Source organism: Epinephelus moara, chromosome 8, assembly GCF_006386435.1.
Source record: "Epinephelus moara isolate mb chromosome 8, YSFRI_EMoa_1.0, whole genome shotgun sequence".
In the NCBI taxonomy this organism is placed as follows: domain Eukaryota; kingdom Metazoa; phylum Chordata; class Actinopteri; order Perciformes; family Serranidae; genus Epinephelus; species Epinephelus moara.
In genome coordinates, this window is record NC_065513.1 from 10881406 (window position 1) to 10894430 (window position 13025).

Consider the following 13025-nt stretch of genomic DNA (forward strand, 5'->3'; position numbering starts at 1 on the left):
AGTCTGAGTATGTTGAAATTAAACACTGTTTTTATGGAGATGGATTTTTAGAAAGCAGGTTGTATTACTGTTCTCTGTATGTCCTTAAAGATTTACATAATTTTGTTACTGCCTGAGATAAAATAGTATGGCACAAAATGTATGCAGTCACAGCCCTACACACACCAAAACAAGCCCGGTCTCACTCCGAAGTTGTTGAAATCTGGCACTTGGGCAGTGACTTGATGAAAAAAGGCGTTCTTTAACGTTAGCATGATACGCGGCCGGTTGCCATGATAGTTTAACAGCCCTCAGCAGTGTCAGGGGGAAATATGGCAGGACAAGGACGAAAGCTAGGTGGCAAAAGTCCAAGTGGGGTGGGCAGGGGTGGTGGTGGATGGGTCCAACAAACACCGACTTTCACCCGTTTCGCGTCCCGTAAGATTCTAAAGCCAAACCCTATTCTTTTTTCCTAAACCCAACTGTGTGTGTTTGTTGTTGAAGGGAAAAAAGTCAATTTGTGGTGTTGTACCAACGTCATGTGTTTATTTTTAAAGAGACTGTATGTAAATGTTAAATTTCCTGTGAAAACAGAAGTGTGTCTTGAAAGAAGACAATGCATCTAACAGGCAGAACTTGATACGTCCCAGAACGTCAACAACCAACACACCCAGGGTACCTTTCACGTCGTATGTGGGCATGGAAAGTCCATGACCAAAATGTCAATATGTGACGAGGTTGGAGTGAGTATTCGTGCCAAAACAAACATGTACACATGTGCCATCATTCCAGTACAAAACTGCCTGAAAGCAGAACAGTTCAGAGATAAAATAGTCAGTATGCATGGCAGCATGGTGGTGGAGTGGTTAGCACTGTCACCTCACAGCAAGAGGGTTCCTGGTTTGATTTGAACCCACGGTTTCTCCACCACATTAAAAGCCTGTTTTATTAGGAATCAAACTTGTGAACAGTGAGGTATTTATTTGTTGTCTTATTTGTCATTATTTTGCTTCGTTTTTTGTGTTTTTTTGTGCTCTGTACGTTACTGCATATTTTCACTGCTTTTATCCTTAATTGTATTTTTGGCTTTTATTCCTAACATTTGTGCTTTTAATTATTGCCTGCCTGGGGACTACAGATAGAAATAAGCCTTTCTGGCTAATGCTGGCATATTGTCAGAAATGTTACTAATATTCACTGTCCCTGTCAAATAAATAAATAAAGAAAAAAGAGAGACCATGAGAAACAGCTTCATCATTACAGAGGAGTTTCAAAAAGAACTGATAAAGATATTAACTTTGGACATTGGGTGCCTCCTCTTCTTCACTGTTCCAAGGGAGGATGGTTCAGTGGTGTTGATAGTGCCTGTGTTTCCTTCCCGCTACACACTCATTTATTCATGATGTGTTTTGTTCTTTGCCTCAAAGTGACAGGCAGGCCAGTCACTCCTCGCCCTCCCTGAGATCTCTCCATTCACACCTGCAAAGATGCCCAAGGAAAATATTAGCAGGGGAGGCCTCGCCATCACATTGAATGATACCTGCACATTCAACACATACTCCCACATGCAGTATCTTCTCCTCCTCTTCTGATAACTTAATGCATACTCGTCCACTGACACGTAGAAAACTCAGGGAGACATAAAGTTACATGTATGCATCCATGTTGTTTCCAAACTAAAAGCTTATAAAAACAACAAAGTTGGAAGAATGACTTCCCAAATATGGAAATGGGACCATCAGAGGAGCATGTGAATGCAGCATGAATCAGGCTGAGGAGCAGCATGCGCAACAAAAAACTTGAAAGGCCTTTTTGATGGCAGAGATTTTAACATAGCAGGAAAAGCACAGGTGTTACTAATAATATTAACTATGGCACTGTTACATTCAAGTTAAAGCTAGGTATAAAATAGTGTAAGTTGTGTGTGACTGTGAGCCAGCATGTATAATATCAGTTCCCTGAAACAGAATCAGCTAAACTGAATTAAGACAACATTCATTTTTATTAATTATTGATGCAATAGATTAAGGCAAAATGAACATACGGATCAGGTCCTTCTGATGGAGCAAACATTCTTCTTTTTATGATATTATCTGACAGTGCCCTTACATAAACTGCATAGGTTCATGAGTAAAGTCAATATGTATCCATCTATCATTTAGAAAAACACAGTTGAATCTTAAGAAAGATTTTGTCATTGTTCCTTAAAGGAAAAGACATATTTAGAGATAACACTTACTCACTTTCTAGCTGAGAGTTAAATGACAAGATTCTTACCATGGTCAATATGAAGCAGGAGTTAGGAGGTTAGCTTAGCTTAGCACAAAGACGCTATAAAGCTTACCGAAGCTTACTATAAAGCTTGCTTACCACAATATCCCTCTCTTTTTTTATCTGTACAAAAAGACCCTGGAGTAGACCATGGTTGGTTGGGACAGTGGCTTTTTTAGCAAGTTAGAAAGCAACTAGCCAGTACCTATGTCATTATCCCTCTTCACATTCAACCTCAAAGTGGAGATCTTCTGATTGTTCCTACATTTTATTTTATTTTTTTATTTTTATTTTTTTAAGGCATTTTGCCTTTAATGGACAGGACAGGTAAGCGTGAAAGGGGGAGAGAGAGAAGGGGAGATGACATGCAGCAAAGGGCCACAGGCTGGATTTGAACCCGGGCCGCTGCAGCGACAGCCTTGTACATGGGGCGCCTGCTCTACCACTAAGCCACCGACGCCCCAATTGTTGCTACATGTTAAAGCTTAAAATCTATCTATCTATCTATCTATCTATCTATCTATCTATCTATCTATCTATCTATCTATCTATCATTTTCTTCTGCATTCACCCAGTCACACACATATTAACACAATAGTGGTTGAGGCAAGGTGCCACCTGCTATTTAGCTTATACACACTCCCACACCGATGGAACAGCTATCGGGAGCAGTTTAGGGTTCGGCATCTTGCCTTATGATACTTAAAGAAGTTGCTGATCTTCTGATTAGTGAGTGACCCACTGTACCCTCCGAGCCACAGCCAATCCTTAAGTTGTGCTAGTTGGTGCTAGTGACCCTACCCACTTCCTCAACCATTCTGAGGAGGCCAAAATGCACTCCCTGTAGATTTTACAAAATGTTGCCTTTCACATTTGGGTTGGGTTCTAGAAAACTTGATAAACTGTTAGCAGACACCTGTATCTGTTCAGGGATTAAATTATTTTAATTTCTGTCTGAGTAGCCTGTGAGTAATGAAAAGTTATTTCAAGTCAATACAAAAAGGTCCCAACCGACCCCACTCTCCCCTATAAATGACAATTGGACCAACCAAATCTAGCTATATCCCCATTTTTCAGTCTAAATGATAAGCTAAGCTAACTGGCTGCTGTCAGGATCATCATATTTAGCATACAAATAAGCGTGGTATAGAATACCACATATACAGTAGCATAACATAGCTGTTTTCTAACTTGGGCACTGTCCCTATATATATCATAATTGTATCTTAGTGTACGTATCTTATGTTGATTTATTGCCCTGTATGTTAGTCAAGAAAATTCCTCATGCTCGTCAGTCTCCTGGTACAGTAGCTCTCTGTGTCCACACTATGTATTCATTACTTTTTGGTCTGTCTCAGAGGACTGAAATGCACTGTCTAGTGTTCCTCCCTGGAGTTTTGCCCTCCACGGTGTACAGTGCAGTCCTCTGCCTCCTCATGATGAGAGAGGAGCCTGGTGAATGAGCACCAGCAGACTGCATCGTAGCACTCCCGTCTATTTCTATCTCTCTGCGGTCTGGCTGCTGCTCAGGCTGACCCGCAGCCTTTCTAATTTGGTGATGAGCTGTAAAGTGACCTGCCTGCCCCCACGGCCGGGTGGCTGGAGCGAGAGTGGGATTCCAGGGATTTCCTTACCACGCAGTCTCTTGGGTTGGATGGATGATACTGCATACACACCCCAACACTGTCACCCCACCTTCTCCTCCTCCTGCACCTCCTCCTCCTCGGACCCATGGGGAGGCCATGGCTGTAGCTCTCAAGTGCACCCTGGCATTGTCCCGTACACCCTCCCTGCCCCTGGGTAAACTGAGATGCCAGGAATAATTGATGATTATGTAGGCCATGGTATCTGTCCAGGCAGGGCAGTGGACACTTTCTCCCACCTCCTGCTGAGGGGTTACCGTCCTGCCACCTCCATTTGCACTAATTGGTTTAACTCACTGCTGCTCTACAACTGAGACTCACCCTTTTCATGTATGTCATTAGGTGCTTATGTATTTCATCTAGCTCATTAGTAAATTAGATACGCTGATAATCCTTCTCTCTAAATCCCAAATATTGTATGTCTTATTGAGTATAATTTGAGCATGGTATGTCTAGGAGGTGACAATGTAATTCAAGCAGGTTCACATACATTAAAACTGTTGTGCTGGCTTCTCCCCAGTAATACACCATACTATGACTGGGGCGTGTCCCAGATGCCAACATTCGCTTGTCCAAATACTATGTTTAGGTGTATGTGAGGTATTTTCCCTCCTTTCCCTGACGGCTAGCCCTAATCTTTTGGGCATTTTTGTCGTTGTTGCTTGGAGGTTTCCAACTCAGTGTGCTCCACATGCTATGCACCTTCTCCCACTGAGCCACCTGTACTCCTTATTGTTCATTTCAGAGTTCAGGGGGACTGGCTGACTCTAATCCACAGCCACAGAAGAGGTTTAAAACACTCTGGTTTCATCTAATCTTCCAGCTCAGACCTAGCCGAGCTTGAAACCTGCTTTCTCCATGATAGGAATGGACAAATAAAGGTCTCTCCCAGCACTCCCATGAAAGGGGTCTGTGTGCTCTGTGGATTAGGGCCCTGTGTTTTCTCTGTCTCTCTTTCTCCATTAGACTGAAAAGGATGGGTGAAAAATAAAGACTCCCCTGTTCTTGCAGTATTGTGAGGCTTTGCAAGTTCTATCGCTCAGTTCAGATTTTTTTTTTTTTTTTTTGGGGTTTTTTTTTTTTTTTGAGGTAGTGTTTTGAATCACATTATAGAAACAGTAGTAACTTAAATGAGTTAGTAAGACTTAAAGCTCAATTCTTGGCTTCAATAGAAAAAAGGCATTTTAAGTGACAATCTAACAGTCAACAGTCTGATTTTTAATTATATATCAGATTGCTGCTTTGCTCTTGTTATTATCATAGTATGTTTTTTGTATTTGAAAGACACCTAATAATTTAAATATCCCCACACACATATACTTATTTATGAAAATAATGGACACACACACACACACACACACACACACACACACACACACACACACACACACACACACACACACACAGGCAGACAGTCTAAAGGGAGCCAGTTGAGCAGAGAGAGTGTTGAGTTTTCTGTACAGGCACTTTCATGGGCAGCTCCACTGCTCTAACTAGGGGTCCTTCAGCTCCCGGCGCATGTTTTGTATCCTCTCGCAGAGCTGCCTGCTTCTCTCTGACAACTGCCAAAACACCGGTGTGTGACTGAATTGGTATTATTTGAAGCTTTGTTAAAGCTTCTTTTTCTAATACAGTGACCCTACTTTACCCGGCGATAACGCCTAATATGTAATAACAAGGTATATGTATTGTTTATAGCAGTTGTTGTGGGTAATTGCTAGCTTGTTGCTAACCTTGTAAACAACATGAGACTGACAGTGTTAGTGCCTCTAGATATGAATTGTTGCCTTACCTGTTCAGGTTTCAGCCCGGCATTTTAATTTATGCTATAGCATAATTAGCTCAACTGCGTGTACAACGCAGCCCTGATAACGTCTAGTAGAGTCACATGGAGACACCAGTACTGTCTTATTTACAGACAATTAATAGTAAAGCTGGCAAAAAACGAGCTGTGAAACAATACATGTACAATATCACGTTTATATACAATGCTTGAATTGTAACTAACTCTCTTGTCAACCCTTTAATCATCTTCCATTAGACTATGCTGCTTGTGGATCAAATCAAATACTATGGCTTCCATCATTACTAAAGTCAGTGAGGTAAATGCATGTGCCATTTTCTAATGCAGCAAAAACTGCTTCATTTTTTAATGAAGTTTTGTGTGACTGTTCATAGGTAACGTTAGGCTCATGAAATGTCAAGTTATACTACTAGTTATAACCCAAATTATTTTTTGGAATGAAGGGGTGTGTGGGAAAACAGATACCAAAATGAAAAGCAAGATGTGGCATATGAAAACGTTTTATGTGTTTGCGATTGACCTTCTGTTCTGAGCTCACTGCTCATAAAGACAGCTGACACACATATGCTGTGATTGTCTGTCTGACCGGTGTATTTTTAAGCAGATCCAAGTTTAGATGCAGATTTAAAATGTCTAAAGTGAGGGTGTCAAACTCATTTTAGTTCATTTGCCAGTACAGCCCAATTTGATCCAAAGTGGCCCAGACCAGTAAAACCATTGCATAATAACCTATAAATAACTCCTTTAGTGCTGTAGTGTAAATAAGTACATTCTAACAATCTACATACAGCATTCAGTCAGTCCAATACTCGCTGTCATTACATGTGCGTTATCCATACATTTCCACTCCTGTGTAGTAGTGCTGGCATCACCACACCAAACTAATGTAGTAGCTAACGAGAAAGCAGGTTTATTCCCTGCCTTATAATCCATTTACATATCAAAAGTTTTGGTTGTGCCTCCTCAGCAGTAGATTATTTTGAACTGAAGCTGCTTATTGGCATTATTCTCCATAATGTTCAATATCTTTAAATATAACCACAGTAAGTAGGCCTATTCATTGTTATTTCAGAGAGTTGTATTCTGGTCAGGGTGGAAAAGCCTCTGAAGCACCATTTTACATGAAGTAGGCTACTCAATGTTTAACTTGCTTCTGTAATGTGGCACCTCTTAGCCTTCACAAGTGCATCAATATTGGGTATGCAAAGTCATTCAGTGAGCCGGATTGGACCCTTTAACAGGCTGGTTCTGGCAAGTGGGCTCTATGTTTGACACCTCTGTTTAAAACATGTTCTATCATTATATATATATTAATTTGTATTATCTTATTTGAAAAACCAGTTAAAAGGATTGAGTGCTTTTTAGTTGGGAAACTGATCATGGAGCTCCTATATCCAGCTCACAGAATCTCCCATGATAATGTGCAAATGCTCAACTTAGAGTTGTATTCATTATGTTAAGCTTTTCCATTTAAAGGCCCTTTTTAAATTTGGTTGAATAGATCTGGTTGAACTCCGGAAGCTGTTTGCCTTGTACAAATAGTCAGCACTCTGTCAAACTTTTCACCGTCCATTACTTGGTCCTCATACAATCACTCATCACACCCCTGAAGATGACTGACAGTTTTAACACAGGGGATGTGCTGTTTGACAAAGTGTTGTTTTCTATGTTCTTTGTCCCTGTTGCATCATGTCTTATTGAGATTATGGCACAACAAACAGTTATTTGTTGTCATATCTTTGCTGTATGGACAGCAAAATCCCTATAGATCCGCAGCCTATCACACCCCTAACGTGTGGAGATGTACGATGACACTTGAGCTGTCGACTCTCTTGTGTCCCTTTATCCTCTTGTGTCCAGGTAAATGACCTCATGGAGGAAATGGGTGATAATGCAAACAGATAAGGCTCCTGGTACCTGTTGACCACATTCAGGACCTCCTAAAACGGGACCCTGTGACACAGTGCTCCATCAGTGCCTGCCTCAATGACACCCACAAGGCATTGAGCTCTTATCTGCAATGGCCCCTGCTTAGCATTCACGCCATTCACGCGAACAATGCCACCTCTTCCCACTCATTGGATCTGTGACTGACAGTGGGTGTTGGTGTACTTGTGTCTGACTTCAGCCTCTAGCTGACGCTGGGCTGTTTATCCAGCCCAGATAACCCCACCAAGACACAATAAAGGGCGTGTGTCTTCCTCGCCACTTCCCGTGTTGTTTGTCTAACTGGACTTTTATAATGGACCTCTCTCTCTATTTAGCACGTTAGTTTCCTCCTCAGAAGGATCTGTATTAGTTGGGGGAGGGTTAGGGCAGAAAGGCTGACTAATGGTCATAGAGCCAGCTCACCACCCAGTGACCAGCCAGCGAGGTGGAAGTACCCCCATGGCGAGACGGTGAAAAGCAGGGAAACAGCAGATAAGCCCATTGCCTGTAATAGGCTAAACATCAGAATGACCGATAGTTGAGGTATGTAGCAGCAGTGGGCGGATTTGAGGTCCTTTTTTTTTTTTTTTTTTTTTAAGCTTGTGGGCAGAGATGTCACAGAAAAGAAACACCGTTGGTTTGAATGGTTATAACATCGGCTGTTCATTGGCAGGCCTATCTAGAATGCAGCTTTTGAGTTATGTGTAATCTACTTTGAGTTTTCATCATGCAGGTCAGATCTCATATTTGATGAGGCTGATATCAGCAGGGGATCTCGGGATCCCATGCCTCCATAATGGCTCCTGTGAAGCTGGGGCATTATAAAGCTTCTATAATAAACCCCTGTGATCAGTATATCCCTCCCTCCCTGCTCTTATTTATGAATGGCAGAATTTGACAAGGGGGCAGCTCAGGTGGGTAGCTGCCGATCACATGATACCAGCACTAAAGAGCCAAGCAAGGAATGTGGACAGGACTCCCTCCCTAACCTCTAGTCAAAAAAACTTTGATGCCCCATATCATAACGAATGCCCTCCCTGTCCCTCCCTCCTCAAGCCCTCATATGTGCAGTAATGTCGAGGTAGGGGAACGGGTGCTGCAGTCGGGGTGGGGTGGGGGGGTGCATAGATAGTGGCTGCGTTTGATCTGAAGGTCGCCAGCCCCTTGCTGGTGTTGAGAGATCCTTGGCGGACGAGGCTGGCTCTTATTTAATAACATGAAGGGGAAGCGGACCTTTCTCTCATAATTAGGCCTAATTACCCAGTAGGTGTGGACAGACGGCCCAAGAAGAGACAAACTGCCTTTATCCATGGACTTAGAGTCAGATTACCCCAGAGCTGTCTTATCTGTTACAAGGCCAGCAGGAGCCTCAATCCTCCTCTCTTGCCTCTTCCCACTGGCTCCCATATCCAGCTCAGGTATATTAATCAGTCAGTCTGATTTATTATGCTCTGTCCGAGACACACAAGTTTAATTAGGCCTAGCTAGTTACTGAGATTTTTCCTGTGGACATGTTTAATAAGACAGTTCACTGACCTGTTGGGTATTTGTTATCTATCGCTCAGTCACTTTATGAAAGCTTCTTAGTTTCATTTCATTTTGGAGATTGAAATAGAGCAAGTTTCTTGTCCTTGTTGATCATATCTACCCCAGCTACTTAATACTGCTACTCCAGCATGGTCTCTTTATATTCACTGGAGATGTTTTTTGATATCAAACATGCGAGCTAGACAAGTGACCGGCTTGATTGTTTGCCCGGCCGCCTCTCTCTGTTAGCAAGGAACAATTTAAAGGTCCTTGCGAATAGATTAGAGTGACATCCTGCCACCTTCTTGTTTGTTTACAGTATCTGTCTCCCCCTTCCTGAGCTGCCTGCATGTTTGTATTTGGGTTTGTGGGTGACTCGCTTGCAGCCACCACAACAGACCCATTGTTGTGGGCAATTCAGACACTGAAAATGCTGACGCCTGGAAAACAGAAGGAGCAGTGCACTGAGGAAGTAGTGGCAGGGAAAAGTGGCAGTTATTCACGTCTTTTCGATATTTTTGGTTATATAGTCCCCGAGTTACGCCTGCATCACTGTCCCCAGCTGTTGCCTGTGATTGACAGTGAGCTGTGATTGCCATTGGAAAGTCCCACAGCCACTGGTCTTGAGACAATGAAAACATTTTCAGTCCACTGTGTACATGACTCACAGCTAGCTCCATGCGGGTCTGCTGCAAGAGGACAATAAGGGGCACTTAATCCACCTGTTATCAGGGTGAGCCTCACCCTGTCATACACTCACACAGGCACTGGACTCTGGCGTAGGAATGCAGTCTTACCCATCCATTCAGGGCTTAACTGATAGACCCTCACAAAAACACTGTTGAAGGTTTTTGCCATTTTTTTCATACCACACAGAAACAAGTTTGTACAGTTGTTGGTCGAAGGGTTTCCGGCTGGTTCAGAGATATGAGTGGTTAAAGTCTCATACATATGCTTAACCATTTCAAATATAAACCTTTTTTTTTGCATTTTACATAATTAGTTGGATGTTAGTGCCATCTTTTCCATAGTGAGCATGGAGAAAATGATCCACTTTGCCCGCATGCAGTGTGTTAAACTATGAGACTATGTCACTGTGAGTCTGTTAGACTGCAGCGTTGTGTCCTTAATTAGGCAGGCTGGTCAGGGGTCTCTGTCTCTCCGCTTCACAGGTTCACATGGACAATTTAACCACTAACCTCCTGAAATGAGTTGCTCCTGAATGCCTCAGGCTCCAGTTTCAGCGTCTACTGATTGCAGGGAGCAAGGGTTATGATAAGTAAAAGTGGAGGGGGGGGGGGGGGGGGGGGGTGTTGATGTGTGTGTTGGGGTGGTGGTGGTGAGGATGTACTCATTAACTCAGATGATCTAAAAGACATAGTTACATGTACTGTAAATAGTTTTTGGGAAATACACTCACTGGCTTTAATGCTAGAGTTAGATGAGAAGATATCTATCTAATATCTGTGTGTTAAGTATGAAGCTTGAGTCAGGAGACACCATAGCCTGACATAAAGACTGAAAACAGCTCTCTGCTGGCGTGAAGCTGTGATGTCCGGGAGTCTCTGCCAGTTGCCTGGCAACATCACAGACCCAAGTTATTGTTTTCACACTTCAGTTTTTGTACAGAGTATTTTTGTAACGTTAAATGAAATTCCAACACCACAGAGCCAGCAGTATTTTGGGAAAAAGTAGTTATTTACATGTAGGCAGGCACATTTTTTTACGCTTCACAGATACCCCCCCATTACATTTCTTTATATTTCTATTTGAGTAGCCTATAACGTTACATAAGGCAGGAGGGCAACTGTTGGATGTGTGCTGCAGCTTTTGTCAGTAATATTATTATTAATAATGAATAATATTTCCAAAATAAAATATTGTCCTTTAGGGACAAAATCCTCATCTTTTTATTCCTTTTAGCTCTCTCCAGATAGGTGCGGATGCAGAAAAAACAGCTCTGGTCGCTGGCAGGGGTGGGAATCACTAGAGGCTCTATGATACAATGTTATCACAATACCATAGTCATGATACATTATTGAAATTTCAAACGTATGCTGAGTATTGCAATATACTTATTGCAAGATCTATTGCGTTATATTGCGACTTATTACCCGTTTCCAACTGCAAATAATTTCACCAAATTTCTGTTTTATCTAATAAGAAAAAAACTTTCAGTCTGTTCATCTCACTTCAGTCAATTGTTGGTACTGTGTTACAATACGATACTGCCAAACAAAAATATTGCGATACTATGCTGAAGTTTTCCCCCCCACCCGTAGTCGCTGGCTCCTCCAAAAGTAAAGCAAGATCGAAAAGTATTACGAAGTCAGTCATAGCAGTTTAATGACCCTCATAACGCTGAATTTTACTGAATTTTTTTTCTCGGGGTTGGGGTAGACCCCCAGCAGATTTGGTCCCCTGTGGCTATAGCCTTGCAGCTTCCTATGAAAGAGTGGTATCAATCTCCACATATAGCTCTCAGCAAGAAGGCAAATGAAAACCAAAGTATTCCCATAAGGAACAGCCAGCTTGAGTGTGTTCTTGTGCGCTACTTAAGTTGTATTAGTTGTAGTGGTGTGGTTAAGATGAATTTGGTCTTTTTGGAAAAGTCATATTTAGGATTTGTTTTCTTGCGTAGTTGGCGAACATGTAATTGCAGATAACGAGGTAGAAAAAATATTTCAGTGTGGTGAGGGAGGAATTTACTTAGCAGCTTCAGGGGTGGCAGCTCGTAAAACCTGCTTATTTTTATTGGTAGGTTAATTGTCCATCTGTATTTGTGTGGGTGATTGTTCTCAAAGTCATTGTCTGTCTATTGTTTAGCATAAAACTGAGAGGGTGGGACGTGTCTTCCTGAATTTAAGAAGTCTGTTTTTGGTAAAAATGATCTATTTAAGATTCGCTGAGTATTAGCATGAACAGATTCTAAACTTGATAAGGAGTTTAGAAAATGGATGGATAGATTGATATTAGCTATCTGATGCCAGGTACCAAGAATCACTCACGTGTGATTGCACGGCAGTTTAACGTTGACGCATCATTTCCTTGCAGCATACCTGCGGTCGGTTGGGTTTCCTCAGGAGCCCAGCCTACAGACGACATAAAAGCCTGAGCTGTTACTTCTGCCTCTGGGACAACGGCTGTTGATCACAAGAGGAGTGAGAAGCCTGAATCTCCGTCTGTTTACTGTAATTAAGCTGTCAGGGGCTGTGATTTATGACGTATTGAGTAAGAGAGGTGTTATCAGGAAAGAGGAAGACGGAGAGAGGGCCACAGGGTTTGTAGCTACTAACAATAGAGAAAATACAGACAGTGCATTAAACACAACTGTCTGCTGTGTGGAAGGGAACGGCTTCCAGGCAAAATGGAGCTACTTTCTGTCAGTCTTTGCTCAGTGTTTGTGCAAAAACAAAAAGAGATGAGTAGGTTTCCGATGGTTTTGGATTTTAGGCCTCCACTTAACTTTCATCTTATCGTACCCCGTGAAAGAGTCAAATGAATCTCATTTTCATGGAACATTTATCATTACTGCTGAAAAGTTGTTTTTTTTTTTTTTTTTTAGAAGGAGCTCAAACTGTTTTCCATTTCTTGGGTGAGAAGTAACTTATCTCTCAGCTCACTCGTCTTGTTGTCTGTTTCAGTGGGTGTCATGACATGGGTTTGCGGCCTCCTTGCATCTATGCACTGATTGCATGACCCAGGGATGTCTCGTCCCGCTCCGTCCCCAATCTACACCCTGAGGGGGGCTGGCGGGCCCCTCAACACCCTCCACTTTAGCTGCCATGGAGGAAACACTCCTCTCCTATTTTCTGGGTGAGTCATTTATCTCAATATTCATATTTTGACTCATTACCATTTTCCCAAGTAGT

The 13025-nt window shown here is 42.2% G+C and overlaps 1 protein-coding gene across 3 annotated transcripts in view; it reads left to right on the forward strand.

The window, feature by feature from the left end:
- Positions 1–5384: 5384 nt before the first annotated feature.
- The window catches only part of gnb1l (guanine nucleotide binding protein (G protein), beta polypeptide 1-like), a 29135-nt gene continuing 21494 nt past the window's right edge, over positions 5385–13025 (forward strand). The window contains exons 1-3 of one of the 3 annotated variants that reach the window (XM_050051976.1): positions 5423–5469; positions 5935–5995; positions 12798–12969. In XM_050051976.1, the coding sequence (XP_049907933.1) occupies positions 12860–12969 (110 nt within the window). In that variant the 5' untranslated portion in view covers positions 5423–5469; positions 5935–5995; positions 12798–12859. Of the gene's footprint in view, positions 5486–5934; positions 5996–12797; positions 12970–13025 lie in introns of all 3 variants that reach the window. The other 2 variants (XM_050051977.1, XM_050051978.1) reach the window with 2 other exon arrangements.